The 18,661-nt window shown below is 40.7% G+C and overlaps 2 protein-coding genes and 1 pseudogene across 2 annotated transcripts; all 3 read left to right on the forward strand.

Annotated features, from left to right (window-relative positions):
* Positions 1-1,122: 1,122 nt before the first annotated feature.
* LOC148699653 (bifunctional levopimaradiene synthase, chloroplastic-like) lies at positions 1,123-7,102 on the forward strand. Its single transcript, XM_089928050.1, has 8 exons — positions 1,123-1,368; positions 2,047-2,243; positions 2,496-2,587; positions 2,777-3,006; positions 3,307-3,482; positions 4,699-4,917; positions 5,827-5,962; positions 6,557-7,102. The coding sequence occupies exons 1-8, from the start codon at positions 1,174-1,176 to the stop codon at positions 7,100-7,102; spliced, it is 1,791 nt and encodes a 596-aa protein (XP_089784176.1). The 5' UTR covers positions 1,123-1,173.
* A 3,775-nt stretch (positions 7,103-10,877) lies between these two features.
* On the forward strand, positions 10,878-13,168 carry LOC149751056 (bifunctional levopimaradiene synthase, chloroplastic-like). The gene is made up of 3 exons (XM_089928255.1): positions 10,878-11,485; positions 11,604-11,833; positions 12,968-13,168. The coding sequence occupies exons 1-3, from the start codon at positions 11,377-11,379 to the stop codon at positions 13,151-13,153; spliced, it is 525 nt and encodes a 174-aa protein (XP_089784381.1). The 5' UTR covers positions 10,878-11,376; the 3' UTR covers positions 13,154-13,168.
* Positions 13,169-16,604: 3,436 nt separating this feature from the next.
* LOC149751057 (zinc-finger homeodomain protein 1-like) lies at positions 16,605-18,154 on the forward strand (annotated as a pseudogene).
* Positions 18,155-18,661: the final 507 nt, after the last annotated feature.

Genomic DNA, 18,661 nt, shown 5'->3' on the forward strand with positions numbered 1-18,661 from the left:
TTTGGCTATTGACTCCACATGGCACGTGCTACGCTCCTATTGATCAGTTTAACTGGCGGGCACGATTTCGGTGAGCGGCGAATCCGAGCATGACCTTTGGGGGACGTTTTCTGCAATGAAAAATAGGTCGTAGCCCACTCTTTGCTATGGTGCTCGTGACCTTCTAGTCCAAGTTATGGATCTCCAGCATCTCATCAGTATTGGAAAATATAACAATGCTTACCAGAAAGCGTCAATAAAATCCCTTCTTTCCTTGCCAATGCTTTTAAGCATTGTAATCTCCAAATGCTAATAAGCTGCGTTGATAAATTTTGGCACGGTAGATAACTTACCGATACTTCTTCCTAGCATCGGCAAATAACATTCAGGATTAGCTCTTCTTCCTTAGTGTGGGAGGTGTTGCGATTTCAAAATGTACATGCATAAATTAGAATGATGAAGTGTCAAAGAAGAAATATTATATCTTAGACTCAGAACATAGGATCTATGACCAACAGATCAAGTAATTCAGACACTAAATTTATAACTGACTATGTCAAATATTAAGCATCGCTGACTGGATCTCCCTCCACAATTTCCTGCTCAATTGCAGAAGTCTTCTGCATCAGTATTAAGCCATTCGAAACTATCGGTGCTTGAAATTGTTATTTGACACCAGATGGCATCACGCTGGTCATACATTGTTATAAACAATCATTTGTCACCATCTTCGTTGAAAAACCGATCGTCCTGGCCCAGGCTGGACGGAACATATCATCCCTGGCTACTTTTCAAGCAGAACCTGTTCATAGAGAGATTAATGAAGCTCACGTGTTGCTGAGCATTAAGGACCAGTTCGCTAGGAGTATACTTGTTCTGTACGTCGCCTTATTTTGATTGTCGATTTAGTGGGCGTGTAAATTCCAGACTGGTCAATGATAGTCTGATCAACGAAAAAAAAAAAAAAATCGTATATGTACACCATTTTCTTTTGTCTTCTTGGCTACATATGGACACTAATTTCACTTTGAGGTTGCCCACAAGAAAAAGAAAAAATGACACTTTTCGACGTAAGGGACGAGTGTTTAGACTTTAAACCCCGCGCTCGTCATTATATAGCAGGCAGCGAGGCATTACCTGGAGTCATACCAGGAGTAGATCAGAGGCCAGAGTAAGGAAAGAATTTTGAGTAGTATGGCTCTCCCCTGCTCCCTTGCTCAGCCTCCCGCTCCATCACTTCCGCGCTCTCTCACCCATCGCCCATCTGCCTTGGTATCGCTGCCAGAATCTCCGGGCCGCCACCTCCGTCAGTCACTCTCCCTTTCACCTCAGCTTCTTCGCACGAGAAGCAGCACGCGCCATTCCTCCTTTGCCCTTCTAAAGCCGGAGGTCTCTGTCTTTCTCTCTAGCAGTAGAGCAAGATTTATTAAACCTCGAGATGCATGCCAGTTTATACTAATTAATTAAAAAAATATGATATGTCAACTCCCATGTATGATTTATCTTATAACTAATATGGATCTGAGGAAACTAGATGCTTGCATTCTCGTTGCTTAGACTTGATTCACCTCCCCACCCAGCTAAGTAGGATGCCCTACAAAATAATGAACCTCCCAATGTTTGTAGAAGAGTTACCAAACATGACTTATTGTAACAACCCAAAATCTCACCCAAAATGGCTAGCCAGAAGGTATTATTTGGATTCCTTGATCCTGTATAAGTACGCAAGATCTTCTCGGCGAATAACCGATGTGGGATTAAACACACGCCTGCACGGGTCTTTACAGACTCCCCCCATTCAAGCCCTAATGTAGTGTTCCCTAGTCCACGTAGGCTATGGGCCAAATTCGCTTTGATACCATTTGTAATAACTCAGAACCTCACCGAAAATGTTACTCCAAAAGTATTATTTGGATTTCTTGATCCCGTATAAGTACTCAATATCTATCCAGCAAATAACCGATGTGGGACTAAACACACGCCTGTACAGATCCTCACACTTATAGAGGAGAAAGATGAGATATAGCTTTTTGTCGGACATGATCTTACCAACCTAGCCTCTTGCAGGAGGGCTTCATGCAGGAAGAGGAAACTGAGGAGGATCTGATTGGTGTAATAGAGGTAGAACTTGCATCCATTGAGACTTGTCTAATGGATACTGCTGCTCTTTTTGAGGCTCTAATGTTGGTGGATTTGATGGAACGGCTTGGAATCCAAAGATACTTCGAACACCAAATCCGACGTATTTTACGCACAAGCTATATGTAAGTGCATCTTGTTGGTATATATAAAAGCACCTCGAGTGTATAAAGTGCCACCCAGCCAACTGTAGAGAAGAAAAATATGAACCAGACTCTAAATCAACCAAAATCCGGCATCTAATAAAACAATTGTGTCATGAGATCATGACCACATCTTCAAAAATTCTTTTGAAGGTGGAGACTCCCATATATAAGATGCGGTCATCTCGTATTTACCTAAACAGCTCTGCACGTAATTATGTTTTTCAACTGCAGGCAATGGGATGATAAGTATGGGTTGAATGATGCAAAAGCCACAGTATTAGCCTTTCGCTTGCTAAGGCTTCATGGCTACCCAGTCTCTGCAGGTATTGACGCGCGGCCTTTTTTCTCTGCTCAAATAATATCTGGATGGGAACTTGAGGGGCACACCCCGGTCCCGGCGAACTGCATGCTTGCTTGCAGGCCTAGCTGTGATGTATGCTGGTTCTTTTTCCACGCCCATAAGCCCATATAACTCAACTAATGAGATTGACCACTTCGATATCTATTAGCAGGTGTTCTTATGGCTTTAGAGGAGGGAAAAAAGAGCTTTTATGAATGTTTCTCCGTCGATTCACCAACCAATATATCAGCTATGTTGAACCTGTATAGATGCTCTCAGACAGGCTTCCCATCTGAATCAAAAATCATGGGAGAAGCACAGGAATTTGCAAGGTCCCAACTCCTTAACGTCTTGTCAGAGGGGAACCCAACTCTGTTGCAGCCCAACAACCTTGGGATAGAGGTAAGACCCCCGCAAGCTGTCGCTGGAATATTGTTCTCAAAGCAAGGGAGGAAGATTGGTGTATATATATATATATAGAATATTGCCTTCCATCCTTCTTTCCATATTTGTCCCTAGTAAGCAAACTTTTGCAATGTTTATGGAAAAGTGAAATTGCAACTATATGATGAACCTGTCCATGCACATGCTAAATACTAGAAGGTGGCCATGACACTTAAATTCAAGTCATATTCTAATATCAAATGCCGGGATTTGACGTTTTTTAGCTTTATCTAATCTGCTTTAATTTGATTTGTCTAGGTAAATTTTGCATTGGAATTACCTCGCCGACACCTCATGCCAAGATTAGAGTCAAGAAGCATTATAAAACAATTGTGGCCAGAAAATGAGAGTACAAGAAAATATTTAAAACTTGCAAAGTTGGACTTGCAAAAGTTGCAAAAGCTATATCAACAAGAGCTGGAGGAATTGGAGAGGTCAGTATGATAAGTCATATATTTTAAGGGATGCTAACTAATTAAGATCTTGGACATAGGATGAAAATAATAATTTCTTGCTAACCATATTCGCATCTATCAACTGATATCTCTATCCTCACAATTAGGGATGGCTATGAGCTAGCTTAGGTCTTGATGAGATCAACTTGGGGTTGAGTCAAAAAAAAAAACCTCAACCCATACCCAACCCATTCATATTAATTTCAAAAGAATAAATCTAAAGCTATTTATTTTCATACAAACCCATATTCACCTATCATCCTCAATCAGCACATTACTTATCAATTATAAATATTAATAAATAAAAGTGAAATAAACTTAAAAATTAGTTTTGTAGAATAGGACATCCAAAAAAGTAATTAAGTGAGAGAAGCAATTTAAGAGGAAAAAAAGATAAATCCTAGACATTCTATATTCTCCACCTTTTATTTATTATATTTTATTTATTTATTTAAATATTAATTATGCAATTTTTCTAATCATCCGAACCAATCTTCTAATAGAGCATGGCATATGATGTGGCTGCCACTAATTTTAGAAATTTGAGAATGAATCTTACTAGCCGGAATCTTATATCTAGAATAATCTATCCGATTCAAAATTTTTCTCCAAATCTTGATTGTGCACCTGCTTTCTAAATGCTTTGTTACTAAAAATATCTATATAATATTAACTTCCTTTGCACCCATACTTGTACTTATTCTGGCAACTAAATGCTAGAATTTGAAGATTTATTTTCTCCTTGCATCGACTCACCAAGCCAATTAAGAGGATAAACCTAAGCCTGACCCCTTTGTAATAGAATTGGTCTCAACTAATTCATACCTGGTCCATTTATTTTCTAATTTATTCCAACTAATTATATATCTGATCTAATTATATATAAAAAGAGTTGTATATGTGTATGTGATTTTCTAGCAACATATAACCAAGATCTTGGAGAAAAGTTAAGATCAAGTACATATACAACATATTCTTTTAATTTGACAATATTATTTTGAGCCCTATCCTGTATTTGGAAGGAAGGTTCTCCTTTCATATCTTGGAGCGGTCACCAAGTGTTGACTCAAGTAAATGGAAGATAGCAATGAAAATTATGATCTAGTGATTTTATCTAGATATCATCACATATTTTTATCTTCATCTTGTAGCTCTTTGCCATGGATATTTCGATATTCTGCTTTAACTTTTGCAGATGGTGGCAGCAATTTGGGTTTGATGAAATAAAACGTGGACGTAAGAGGCTTATACAAAGTTACTTTATAGTGGTACCAACTATCTATGAACCTCAATTTTCATCTTTTCGGCTAGCCTATACCAAGTGTATAGCTTTGATCACCATTCTTGATGATCTCTTTGATGACAAAAGCTATGACCTTCAAGAACTTCGGCGCTTCAACGAGGCTTTCAGGAGGTAAGTATATTTGATTATGTTTAACGGCCCCGCATCTCCCCCCCCCCCCCCCCCCCCCCCAACCGACCATTTCAATGAAATGATAGGAAACACCAACTCAATAACCTATAATGTTCTCGATTTGGAGGAGGCAGCCCAATTTCTCAGCATGTTTCATGCTTAGCAAAGTTGGTCTTTGGATGGTCTTCTCAGCATGTATCCAATTGCTAGGAGAATGTCACTAGCAAATTGTTTTGTTTTTCTCAGAGAAGTTGTTCAACACATGGGGAAATTTTCATGTCAATAAGGATCTCATGCAAATCGCCTACTTTGCCACTATTATAAAGCAAAGAGTTTGGGAGGATGACTAACTTCAGAAGTCGCTGTCTCCATTCAAACTTTTGATAACAACTAATAATATTCCATTCTTGCATTTTTATTGGTGATTCTGAGTTCCATAGATTTATACGTATTTTTCTTTTAAATAGTGAATTAACAAGCACCACTTTATTTCCACCTCCGGTGTAATTATTCCCACAACATTTTTTAAATCCATACTAAATTATCAAACGATCCTCCTTGTCGAATTTTTTCTAGTGCTTAACTTCTCCGAACCTATTAACAGAACAACCACAATCTAGTTCTAGCCCTGACCCATGTCTGGGTTCCAATCAGCGTAGAGACTAGCTTAGCATAACATCTAATCTCATCTTCTTTTTTTTTTTAATTTTATTTTTGAGGAAAGCATGATCAATGCCATGGATTGATGTCAATTATCCATTTCTAGCACCCAGAGAGACACCTACCAACAAGTTTGAACATGGAACCTCCTCTAATTGAAGGAAGGGTGCAATCATGAGGCTATAAACCGATTTAGAATGTTTGGATTAAAGGCCTTTTCTATCATTCTTAATATCTCTTCCATGCCAGGTGGGACTCATCTCTTATCAATGATCTTCCTCAACACAAGCTAGCATTCGAAGGCATAGACGGTACCTATCTAGAGCTGGCAGCAGAAGCCAACCGAGTTCAGGGTCGCGACATCCTTCCCATATTCAGGCATATGGTAAGTATGAATTTTCTCAATTAATCAATTTAGATGCTGAAAGCTAAGTTCTAGCAGGAGGACAATAACCCAAAGATTAGACATTCAGTCCTAATGACATTAGCCCAGGTCCATCAAAGGCTTTGGCCGCACCTCTTTCCGACCTTTTTAAGAAGTCATTCGGCCAATTTAAAAGAAGAAATGAAATATAGCTAACGACTAACGAGGTCTCGTATTAGTTTGGATTGGTTACATAATTCCTTTTCCTCTGTCCTTCTCTTTAACGGAAGAACGAAACTCTCCTTAAGTCTCTTTTTAAATAAAATCCCTGTCGATAAATTGCTGGACTTTCTAGTGTCCTAACAATTTAAATGGGTCAGCACCCAAGTCTGGCCAACTGATCAACTTAAAAGCATTGGAATGAGTTATAGTTCAGCAGTTGCAACTGTCTTATATTTAGATTTCCATATTTCAAACATGAGAGATTTTTTAAAAAAATATTTAATTGGAATATTTCTCATGTCATATCTTTGAACTAATTAAGTCCTGAACCATATAGGCTCTCTCACAAGCACAACAATAGGCTTACATATCGTATGCATGCGTTCATTTCAGTGGGCAGAGTTTGTAGCTTCCTTTCTAAAGGAAGCAGAATGGTTGCACAGCGAACGCATTCCGACCTACGAAGAATACATGCAATGCGCCAAGGACACTATTGGAACGAAAATGGTAACAGGGACATCTGCATTCTTTCTGGGAGAGAAGATCACAGATGAGATGCTCCGCCACATTGGTCCTGACTCACGCTTCATGCACCTCGTTTCCGTCGTATGCCGACTTTCCAATGATCTTGCCTCCTTTTCGAGGGAGCTCGAGGAGGGAAAGCAGGCCACGGGGGTTGGCTGCTACATGAGGGACCACCCAGGCTGCACCCAGGAGGAAGCCATGGTAGGTCTCAGCAATGTGATTGAGTTGGCCTGTCAGGAACTGGAGTGGGAGCTCTATCGATCAAGAGCAGGAGTGCCGGAGTTCTGTAGCCGTGCACTCCTGAGTAATGCTCGGGGTGCCTGTCTTCTTTACGTAAGGATGGATGGCTTTCACAATTCCGATGAAGAATTCATGAAGCTCTTCCAAGATTTTATGTTTAACCCACTTGAATGAAGGCTTCTTGAGCCTGCAGCGAAGCAATGAATTTAGTGTTGGAATATCACCTCAAAAGAACTCAAATAAACCACAAGTAATTTTATTTCGCTGAAACAACCAGTTCCACCACCTCCAACTATAGGCACGTTGCCACCAGCGCCTCCAGCCCCCACCACCCGATCCCCGTGGCCCCGGCGAGGCACATTCCTTTCAACCCCCGACGGCCACCGGCGATGTGGAGGGAGGCGCCATCGAGGGCAGAGTAGGTGGAGAGGTCCAGGGATTCGAGAGTGGAGTAGCGGCGCAAGAGGGAAGGGAGGGACTCCCAGTGGAGGATGCGGAAGGCGTGGCGGTGGAGCACCTCCACACGGATGAAGCTACGGGAGACAAGGTGTAAAGACTTCCGATCTCCGGAGTTCAGCAGCCGGTCCATGATCTGGACCAAGAGGTCCACGAAAAGAATAGCCAGGATCAAATCAGGGGGCTGGGGGGTCCCATTATCGCGACTTTTTCTAATGAATTATTCGGGAAGAGGGCAGCAAACTTGGCTTTTTAGGTGGGGATAAAGAGGAAGGAGGAGAAAGGGGCGAAGGGTTGGAGGAGAGGGATTAGGAATTCGAGACTAGTGTTCCAGCAGCGGTGTTTTGAGTGCCGACGGCATGATTGGCGGAGAGACGATAACATCTTCTCTACTTGTTATTCTTCCTTTTTTTAATGTGGGTGGGAGGGGGTGTAGGGTAACAAAATCGGAGACGTAGCAGAAAGAAAATCCCCTCTTTTTGAATCACTCTCATATTGGACCCGACCTGGACCTAGACCCGACCCAGACTTGAATTTTTCAGGTCGGGTTCGGGTTATACATGGCCACACACAGGTGAGTCCCCGCCCCCTTCTTCCCCCTTTTCTTCTTCTTCTTTCTTTCTTTCTTGCTTCCTCCCTTTCTTTTTCTATTTTAATTTACCTATCCTCCCGAGTGGATCGGGAGGAGGAAGGGCGGGGAAAATGGAAACAAGGTGGTCGGAAGGCTTACCTATTTCGGGGGTGAACTGCAACGATCCCTGCTCCGGCGCCTCAGTGGTTGCTGGTTCAGGAATTCCTCTCCGAGGAAGAAGGAGGGGCACGATAAGAGGGCTAGAAAATAGGGCTTCTTAGGCGGTGATAACCACTTTAATGGTCGGCAGCTGTCTCTCCCTTCCGCCGGCAGCTGTACCTCTCCGAAGTAGGACCATAGGAGGTGGTGGCCTCCAGATGGGCTGCCGACCTTGGTCCAGGTCGGCCCATCTGGCGGCCCAGTCCCAGTAGTCACAATACACATACACATGACAAATACTAGCAAGCTGTCCGTGACACTTATTTTCATGTCACATTCTAACATGAAATGTAGGCATTTCAAGTCTTTTAGCTTTACGTAAATTGCTTTAATTCTGATTTGTGTAGGTAAATTTTGTATTGGAATTTTTCCGTCAATGCGTCCTGCCTAGATTAGAGACAACAAGCATCATAAGACAATTGTGGCCAGAAAATGAGAGTACAAGAAAATATTTAAAACTCCCAAAGTTAGACTTTCAAAAGTCGCAGAAGCTATATCAACAAGAACTAAAGGAATTTGAGAGGTTAGGATGATAAGTCATATGCTTTAATGGTTGTCAACTAATTAAGATCTAAGCCATTGGATGAAAACAATAATTGTTTGTTGACCATATTTGGATACATTAATTGACAACACTATCCCTATAATTATGGCTGGCCATGAGCTAGCTTAGGTCAGGTTTGGATCAAATCAATTCGGGGTTGAGTTAAGAACCTCAACCCATAACCAACCAATCATAATTAATTCCCAAAGAACAAATCCATACGCAACCTATTTATTTCATAAAAGCCCATACCTACCTATCAACCTCAAATAGCATGTTACTTATCTATATTTATAAAAATAAATAAAAGCAAAATAATCTTAAAATAAGGTATTTAGAATGGCCGATCCAAACAAAGTAAGAAAGTGTGGGACAAAATTTAAGTGGAAAAAGTGAAAATTCCAAAACATGCTACACTCTCCTCTTTCTTTTTATTATATCTTATTTATTTGCTTAACTGTTAGTTATGCAACTTTTCTAGTCAAATCAACAATCTTTATAGAGCATGGTATATGATGTAGCTATCACTTTTTTTAAAAAAATTAATAATGAATCTGACTTAACCGAAATGTTTTATCTAGAATAACCCATCCAATTAAAATTTTTTCTCAAATCTTCATTCTGCACTTGCTTTCTAAATGCTTGATCACTAAAAATATCTCTAAATATGCATTTCTAGTATTTTGTACCCACTCTTGATCTTAGCAATTAAAAGATAGATTTTAAAGATTTATATTATACTTGCATTGACCCTTCAGGGAGACAGGCTAAATCTACACCCGATCCATTTCTAATAGAATTGGTCTTAACTAATTCATAGCATTTGATTTATATTCTAATTGATCTTGACTAACTTATATTATCTATTTTTAAAAAAATCAAACCAAAATCCATTATTTTGGATGAGTTTGATGGGTTAGTGAATGCAGATAAAAATTGCGACTCTTCTCATGGCCTAGACGGAGAGAATTTAGGTTCGATCTTGACAGGTGAAGGGGTATTCTTGCCACTATCCTCATCTCTCCGGAAAAAAAAAAAAAAAAAGAAAAAGAGAAAAACAAACATGCATAAGCATTCGGATATGTGTGTGCGAGCGATTTAATTTAGCTACATACATGCACCGGATGCTTGTCTTGTCAAATCATGTATATGTACACCATATTCTTTTAATTCTCAATATTATTGCACGGATGCTTGTCTTGTTGCATGGACTGTCAAAATAGGATCTAAGATATATATAACAAAGATTAAAGTTACTCTTTATTTTTGCCAAACACATGGTCTTTGTGATTTATTAAATCTTGTAAAACTTTTTGTTTTTTTGAATTTATATTGTGGTAATGTTTTAAATGACGTTAACATGTTTGAACGAACTGATAACTCTGCATTAGCTTAAGGGACGAGTGTTTAGGCTTTAAACCCCGCGCTCATCCTTATATAGAAGGCAGCGAGGCATTATACCTGGAGTCACCACGAGTAGATCAGAGGCCAGAGGAAGGAAAAAATTTTGAGCAGTATGGCTCTCCCCTGCTCCCTTGCTCAGCCAGCTGCTCCGTTCCTATTTAGGTACAATGATTATGAACCTATCCCTATTTAGGTACTGCTAGCAGCACTATTTGTATCGTTTTCCTTTTTTATGACTTGACGGGCTGCTGTGTTCGTTTAAGAGCCATATGAAATGCCAGATTTACTTAAAAAAAAAAAAAATTAGCATGACAGGAAGGCGGAACTTAGAAAATTTAGCATGACGAGAGTTACCAAACATGGCTTATTATAACAATTCAGTATCTCACCCAAAATAACTAGCCGGAAGGTATTATTTGAATTTTTTTTCTATATAAGTACCTAAGATCTTCTCGGCAAATAACCGATGTAGGAATAAACACATGCCTGCACGGGTCATCACAGACTCCCTCATTCAAGTGTTGATGTACTCGCCCCTGTGGTCAGCCTTAATGAACCCGGCTGTAGTGTCCCCTAGTCCACATAGACTATTAACCGAGTTCGCTCTGATACCATTTGTAATAATACAAGATCTCACCCAAAAAGGCTATCCAAAAGGAATTATTTGGATTTCTTGATTCTATATAAGTACCCAAAATCTATCTAGCGAATAACCGATGTGGGACTAAACACACACCTGCACGGATCCTCACACTGATACAGGAGAAAGATAAGATATAACATGATCTTACCAACCTAGCCTCTTGCAGGAGGGCTTCATGCAGGCAGAGGAAAAAGAGGAGGATTTGGTTGGTGCAATAGAGGTGGAACTCGCATCCATTGAGACTTGTCTAATGGATACTGCTGCTCTTTTTGAGGCTCTAATGTTGGTGGATTTGATGGAGCGGCTTGGAATCCAAAGATACTTCGAACACCAAATCCGACGTATTTTACGCACAAGCTACATGTAAGTGCATCGTGTTAGTATATATAAACGCACCTCGTGCCATGAGTGTATAAAGTGCCACCCAGCCAACTGTAGAGAAGGAAAAATATGAACCAGACTCTTAAATCAACCAAAATCTGGCATCTAATAAAACAATTGTGTCATGAGATCATGACCACATCTTCAAAATTTCTTTTGAAGGTGGGGACTCCTATATATAAGATGCGGTCATCTCGTATTTAATTACCTAAACAGCTCTGTACGTAATTATGTTTCTCAACCGCAGGCAATGGGATGATAGGTATGGGTTGAATGATGCAAAAGCCACAGTATTAGCCTTTCGCTTGCTGAGGCATCATGGCTACCCCGTCTCTGCAGGTATCGACGCACGGCCTTTTCTCTCTGCTCCAATAACATCTCGATTGGGATTGTTCCAAGCCCATAAGCCCATATAACTCAACTAAATGAGATTGACCACTTGGATATCTATTTGCAGGTGTTCTTATGGCTTTAGAGGATGGGGAAAAGAGCTTTTATGAATGTTTCTCCGTCGATTCACCAACCAATATATCAGCTCTGTTGAACCTGTATAGATGCTCTCGGACAGGCTTCCCGACTGAATCAAAAATAATGGGAGAAGCACAGGAATTTGCAAGGTCCCAACTCCTTAACGTCTTGTCCGAGGGGAACCCAACTCTTTTGCAGCCCAACAACCTTGGGATAGAGGTAAGACCCCCCCTAAGCTGTCGCTTGAATGTGGTTTATACGATCATTGATGATTGGTCTTGGCAAAAATGTTAAGTTTTTGGCTGAACAATCCAACGACATATCCTGTTCTCAAAGCAGGGAGGAAGATTCTTTTTTAATAAAAAGAAAAGAAAAGAAAAAAAACTGCGGAAAAGAAGGGAAATTACCATAATATTTTAGGAGAGTAGTCTTGGTAATGAATCATGGGGGTATACTGCTTGTCTCTGAAGTATTTGAGCTATATTCTTACCGGATAGCAATAGCACTATTACTTAGAAAAGAAAGGAAATAGACACATGAAACTTGTATTGTAGTATGAAAATTAGGATCTACAATCCGAATTGCATCCTTGTGCCATGTCCATGGACGAGACACTCTGTCATCCAGTCTCTGTTCCCATAAACTTGACCCGGTGAGACTTATATTGGAAAAGATTTTTTGCATTTACTCTCTAATTATTTTTGTAAATTCATGTAATAATGCCCCGATTCTTTAAATTTGAATGAAGTTCCTAAGTATATATTCGTTGAATATAGGTCCATGCAGACTAATTAACTGCAATTGGATCACGAAGTTGGCTTGATGAGATTAAGTGAGAAATGTTCCAAATATCCAGAATATACAACCTTAGATTATTTATCGTTTTCAGATTAACTAAATCTTCAATAGTTTGCATATTAACCCTTCAATGCTTTTAAATTTGCATATAAACCCTCAGACATACAATGTTTGCACATACATTCCTCATCAGTCAATTTAAGTTAACTATGGTTGAAATTGATGGTCCTGTTATCCTTTCGGGGAATAAATTCCATGGAATCTCGTATAAAAATATTTACTTTTTTACTAAGAGTATCAACTTTCCATAACCCTATTATTTTTTTCCCCAGTACTTATGGAAAAGTGAAATTGCAGCTATATAATGAACCTATCCCTATTTAGGTACTTCTAGCAGCACTATTTGTAACCATTTATACCCCACATCAAAGTATCATGTTCAATACACATGACAAATACTAGCAAGCATAGTCTATTTGTAACCATTTCTAACATAAAATGCAGGCATTTCAAGTTTTTAGCTTTATGTAATCTGCTTTAATCTGATTTGTGTAGGTAAATTTTGCATTGGAATTGCCCTGTCAATGCCTCCTGCCTAGATTAGAGACAATAAGCACCGTAAGACAATTGTGGTCAGGAAATGAGAGTACAAGAAAATATTTACAACTTGCAAAGTTAGACTTTCAAAAGTTGCAGAAGCTATATCAACAAGAGCTGGAGGAATTTGAGAGGTTAGTATGATAAGTCATATATTTTAAAGGTTGTCAAATAATTAAGATCTAAGCCATTGGATAAAAAGAATAATTGTTTGTTGACTATATTTGGATACATTAATTGACACCTCTATCCCTATAATTATGGCTAGCAATGAGCCAGCTTAGGCCAGGTTTGGATCAAATCAATTTGGGGTTGAGTTATGAACCTCAACCCATAATCAGACCAATTATAATTAATTTCAAAAGAACAAATCCATACCCGACCTATTAATTTCATAAAAGCCCATACCTACCTATCAACCTCAAATAGCATGTTACTTATCTATTATTTATTAAAAAATAAATAAAAGCAAAACAAACTAAAAATAAGGTATTTAGAATGGCCGATCCAAACAAAGTAAGAAAGTGTGAGACAAAATTTAGGTGGAAAAAGTGATAAATCCTAAACATATTACACTCTCCTCTTTCTTTTTATTATATTTTATTTATTTTCTTAACTATTAGTTATGCAACTTTTCTAATCAAATGAACAATTCTTTATAGAGCATCGTATATGATATAGCTATCACTGTTTTTAGAGATTTAATGATGAATTTGACTACCGGAATGTTTTATCCAGATTTATCCATCCAATTCAATTTTTTTCTCAAAGCTTCATTCTGCACTTGTTTTCTAAATGCTTTATCACTAAAAATATCTCTAAAACATACATTTCTTTGCACCAGTACTTGTACCCACTCTCGATCTTGGCAATTAAAAGATAGATTTTAAAGATTTATATTATACTTGCATTGACCCATCAGGTTGATAGGCTAAAACTACACCCAATCCATTTCTAATAAAATTGATCTCAACTAATTCATACTGATTGATTTAAAAAAATAACACCCAAATCCATTATTTTGGATGAGTTTTGATGGTTAGTGGTAAGGCTGCAAATGGGTCCGGTCAATCCGAGACCCGACCTGTGTAGATCCAACCCGATCCGAATTTTAGGATCCGTGGGTCCGGGTCGGGTCCTAAAATTGGACTCGAATCATTTTCTGGGTCGAATCTGGATTTACCGAACGGATCCGATCTGACCCGAATGGACCTGAAGAGAGAGAGGAAAATACAAAAGAGAATTTTTTTATTATTATTATTATATATGTGTGGGTCGTGGCACTATTGATCCGTCAGCTCTCGATCTATTACACTGTTGATACATCTGGTGTCTCGGTAGCTGGCTTTTTTTTTTCCTTCTGTTTTTGGGTTTTTGTTTTTTTTAACTTTTGCAGGGAGGAAGTGAGGGAACACTGAATTGAATATGGGTCATGTGCCAGGAATTGGATTTTGGAAGGTCTGGGAGACACCAAGTTCCGTCCAATCAGTCATATAGATCAAAAATAGTGTGATATGGGTCATTAATTATGATTTGACCAAATTAGATTTGCCCAAATTCTTATGGATCTGATTCGGATCTGAACCCGTCCCAACTTGAATCCGGATCCGACCCGAACCCGACCCGATCCGATCTTCAACCAGGTCGGATCTGGGTCCAAAATTAAAAATCGACTAAAAAATCGGATTGAATCGGAGTCACTCAGGAGCCGATCCGATCCGACCCATTTGTACCCCTAATTAGTGAGTGCGGATAAAAAATTGCCACTCTTCTCATGGCCTAGCCAGGGAGAGAATTTAGATTCGATCTTGACACGTAAAATGGTATTCCTGCACTATTCTTTGCTCTCTGTGGAAGAAAAATATTAAGAATGAAACAAACATGCATGAGCATTATGATGCGTGCGTGTGAGCGATTTAATTTAGCTACAGACACGGATGCTTGTCTTGTCAAATCAAGTATATGTACAACATATTCTATTAATGTCTCAACATTATTGTTGCATGGATGCTTGTCTTGCTGCATGGACGGTCAAAATAGGATCTAAGATATAACAAAGATTAAAGTTACTCTTTATTTTTGCCAAACACAAGGTCCTTGTGATTTATTAAACTAGATCTTGTAAACCTTTTTCTTTTTGAGTAAGCAGATCCTGGAAACCTGAACGGCGTTCCGCGATATTAGAAAGTGTTGATGGGAATGGACCCAATCATCAGTGTTGAATGAAATAGACCTAGTTGCATGGATACAGGGGAGATGAGAGTAACGGCATACTGTTTTGTGAATCATGATAAATTTTGATACATAATTATATTAATTTATGTAATAAGACTAATTTCACCGCACTCTCGGCGAAACTAATTTATCAAAAAAGATACAAATTGCAAATTGTGGACCCAAATTCCAACAATGATATTTTAAATCAAATAAAACAAAGCATAAAAACAAGTTAGATAACAAAGGTCAAGCTTGACGACCAACCTCTTAATTCTTTTCATCAGAAAGGAAAATCTAAAAAATAATCTGAGAAGTTATACGAACCAAGCCATTATAACTAACCCACAACCTAAGCAAATTGGTTTGTACCCACATGAGCGCACCCATCCTCGATTAGGAAAGAAGGCTCTCATTTTAGATCTTGGAGGGTTTGACTCACGTAAATCGAAGATAGTGATGGAAATCATTATCCAGTCATTTTATCTAGCCGTATAATCTGTCACTTATTTTTATCTTCATCTTGTAGCTCTTTGCCTTGGATATTTCAACACTCCTCTTTGGGTTTTGCAGATGGTGGCAGAGATGTGGGTTTGATGGACTGAAATGTGTCTGCAAAAGGCTTGGACAATCTTACCTTGTAGTGGCACCAACTATGTATGAACCTCAATTTTCATCTTGTCGTCTGGCCTACGCCAAGGGTGTAGTCCTGGCCATGGTTCTTGATGATCTCTTTGACGATAAAAGATTTAATCTTCAAGAACTTCGGCGCTTCTGTGAGGCTTTCAAGAGGTAACAATATTTAATTATGTTTAAGTAACCTACACTGTGCCAACCACCCACCCACCCCACCCTCTATATCTTAATTGGGGGTGTTCAATGCATTGAGAAATTTTCATGTTAACTAGTACCCCATGCAAATGACCGGCTTTGCCACTATTATTATAAAGTAAAGACTTTGGTTGGATGATTGACTTCAGAAGTCTAGCTACAAGAAAAACAAGATTTGGCGATGCTTTTTGAGGCCTTTACCGACGCTTATAAGCGTTGATCTGTTTCCTTTTGACGCTTTTAAAAGCGTCGCCAAAGGGTCGGCTATGTCGGAGTGGAAAAAAGAATTGCCGACGCTTCTAGAAAGCGTCGCTAAGAAGGTTTTTAGCGACGTATTTTAGCGACGCTTTTAAACGTCGCTAAAAACCCAGTTAGCGACGCTTTAAAGCATCGTTATAATTATTTTTTTTAAAAAAATAATTTTAAAAATAATTTTCTCGATTCCTCCCCAATGTCCTCCCCAACACCTTCCTCTCTGCCTCCTCCATCGCATCCTGCAGATACCCCATGCTCGCAAAGCTTGGCGACACCAGGGGACTCGATCTGGGGAACAAGAGGCCCTAGGGGCCAAGATCGAGGGCCTTCTTGACGCAGGCGGCGGAGAGCTCCGGAAGGCGGAGGATGGCCGGGGTGCGGGCGGTGTGTGAATTGATGGTGTCCACACTCTCTCTTATCTCCTCCCCTAAGCTAAAGCTAGGCTAAGCCCGAGAGTTAGAGAAAAGAAAGAGGGAGTTAGAGAAAGGGAGGGGGGAGGAGGTCCGGGTCCTGATCTCGAGATCTGACCGGGGATCTCCGGTCGACGGATCCGGAGATGGACTTCAACGACCACGACGAGCTGGAGGAGGAGATCGGGTTGCCGGTGGGCTCCGGCTACGAGGCTCCTCTGGGGAATTCCGGCAGAGGCGCTGCCGGAGGCGGCAAGGTGAGCGAAGGCGGTGGTAGCGGAGGAGGGGAAGTGGGGATGGTGGCGGTCGTGGGGGCGGGGGCGCCGGGTAACCGGAAGGTGAGCAGGGTAGGGGGAGGGAGGTACAGAGAGTGCCTCAAGAACCACGCAGTGAATATCGGGGGGCATGCGGTGGATGGGTGCGGGGAGTTCATGGCGGCCGGGAGGAGGGTACTCTGGACGGGCTGCGCTGCGCCGCCTGCAGCTGCCACCGGAACTTCCACCGAAAGGAGACGGAGGGCGGCGTCGCCCCCGGAGCCGGCGTGATCGGGGCGGAGTACCACCAGCAGTTCTTCCCCTACTACCGGACGCCGGAGGGGTACCTGCACCACCACCACCACATGGCGGCCGTGGCGGCGGCCGCGCATCAGCAGCAGCACTGGCCGGCGCCGCTGGCACTTCCGTCGACTTCTGGCGGCGTAGGGTACAGCAGGGAGGAGCAGGAGGACATCTCGAACCCGATGATGGGCGGCAGAGGCGTGGGAGGAGGCATCGGCGGAGGGGGAGCATCGGGGTCGGGGAAGAAGACCTTGTTGGTGCCTTTAATGGTGTAGGAATCGAGGTCCTTCTTGCCGGGTTTGGTCTTGGCCATCGCCTACCTTCCTCTCTGCCTTTAATGGTGACCGATGTTTCGAGAGAGAGAGAGAGAAGACGAGGAATGGGCGAGAGAGATGTGGGTAATACTACTGGTTAAATAGATGTTTCTGGAGAAGACGAGGAATGGGCGAGAGAGATGAGGGAGGAGGGATGAGAGAGAGAGGGGCGGTGGCCAGGCAGAGAGAGAGAGAGACAGGTGTGTGAGGTGTGGTTAGGAGGGAGCTCGTTGGTATTTAGCCTGAATCTTTTCTGTTGGCTTCCGACGACGCTTTTTAGCGTCGTCTTAGCCCGGAGAACTACACCTCGTCTGTTGCCGACGCTTTTTACAAGCATCAGCAACTTTTGACGCTAGACGGAAATTTACCGACGCTTGTAAAAAGCGTCGGCAAAAAAGCGTCGGTAAAACCAACTTTTCCTGTACTTCCATCCCCAGTTAGACTCCCGATAACTAGTAATAGCCTTCCATTGTTGCATTTTTTATTGGTGATTACAAGCTCCACAGATTTCTACATATTTTTTCTTTATGGTCCACAGATTTCTACAGATTTGACTATTCTTACAGCATTACTGAACCCATTCTTAGTTCGAATTTCTTCTAGTGCTTCATTTGTTAACATAACAACCATGTCTTATTCTAGCGCTAGCCCATTTTGTTTGGGCTCCAACTTAATTGCATAGAGAATTGCTTAGCATAATTTCTTATCTTTTTCTCTTTCTTTTTTTTTTTTGAAAAAATGTGATCAAGACCATGGACTGATGTTAATTACTCATTTCTAGCATCCAGAGAAACACCCCTCCCGCCAAGTTCGAACATGGAACCTCGTCTAATTGAAAGAAGGATGCAATCATTAGGCCATACAGGTTTATAATGTTTGTTCTGGATTAATAACCTTTTCTATCATTCTTTCTTTTCCATGCTAGGTGAGACTCATCTTTTATCGATGATCTTCCTCAACACAAGCTAGTACTCGAAGCCATTGATGCTACATGTGTAGAGTTGGCAGCAGAATCCAACAGAATTCAGGATCGTGACTGCCTTCCCATATTCAAGCATTTGGTAAGTACGA

The sequence above is a fragment of the Phoenix dactylifera genome, chromosome 17 (assembly GCF_051530095.1).
Source record: "Phoenix dactylifera cultivar Ajwa chromosome 17, Ajwa_hap1_PhDact_Kaust_v1.1, whole genome shotgun sequence".
In the NCBI taxonomy this organism is placed as follows: domain Eukaryota; kingdom Viridiplantae; phylum Streptophyta; class Magnoliopsida; order Arecales; family Arecaceae; genus Phoenix; species Phoenix dactylifera.

Coding starts and splice junctions, on each gene's coding strand:
- LOC148699653 (XM_089928050.1), top strand. CDS start 1,174: ATGGCTCTCCCCTGCTCCCTTGCTCAGCCTCCCGCTCCATCACTTCCG. Junction 2,244..2,495: donor ATTTTACGCACAAGCTATAT/GTAAGTGCATCT, acceptor TTTCAACTGCAG/GCAATGGGATGATAAGTATG. Junction 4,918..5,826: donor TTCAACGAGGCTTTCAGGAG/GTAAGTATATTT, acceptor CTTCCATGCCAG/GTGGGACTCATCTCTTATCA.
- LOC149751056 (XM_089928255.1), top strand. CDS start 11,377: ATGTTTCTCAACCGCAGGCAATGGGATGATAGGTATGGGTTGAATGAT. Junction 11,486..11,603: donor TGGCTACCCCGTCTCTGCAG/GTATCGACGCAC, acceptor ATCTATTTGCAG/GTGTTCTTATGGCTTTAGAG. Junction 11,834..12,967: donor CCAACAACCTTGGGATAGAG/GTAAGACCCCCC, acceptor TGATTTGTGTAG/GTAAATTTTGCATTGGAATT.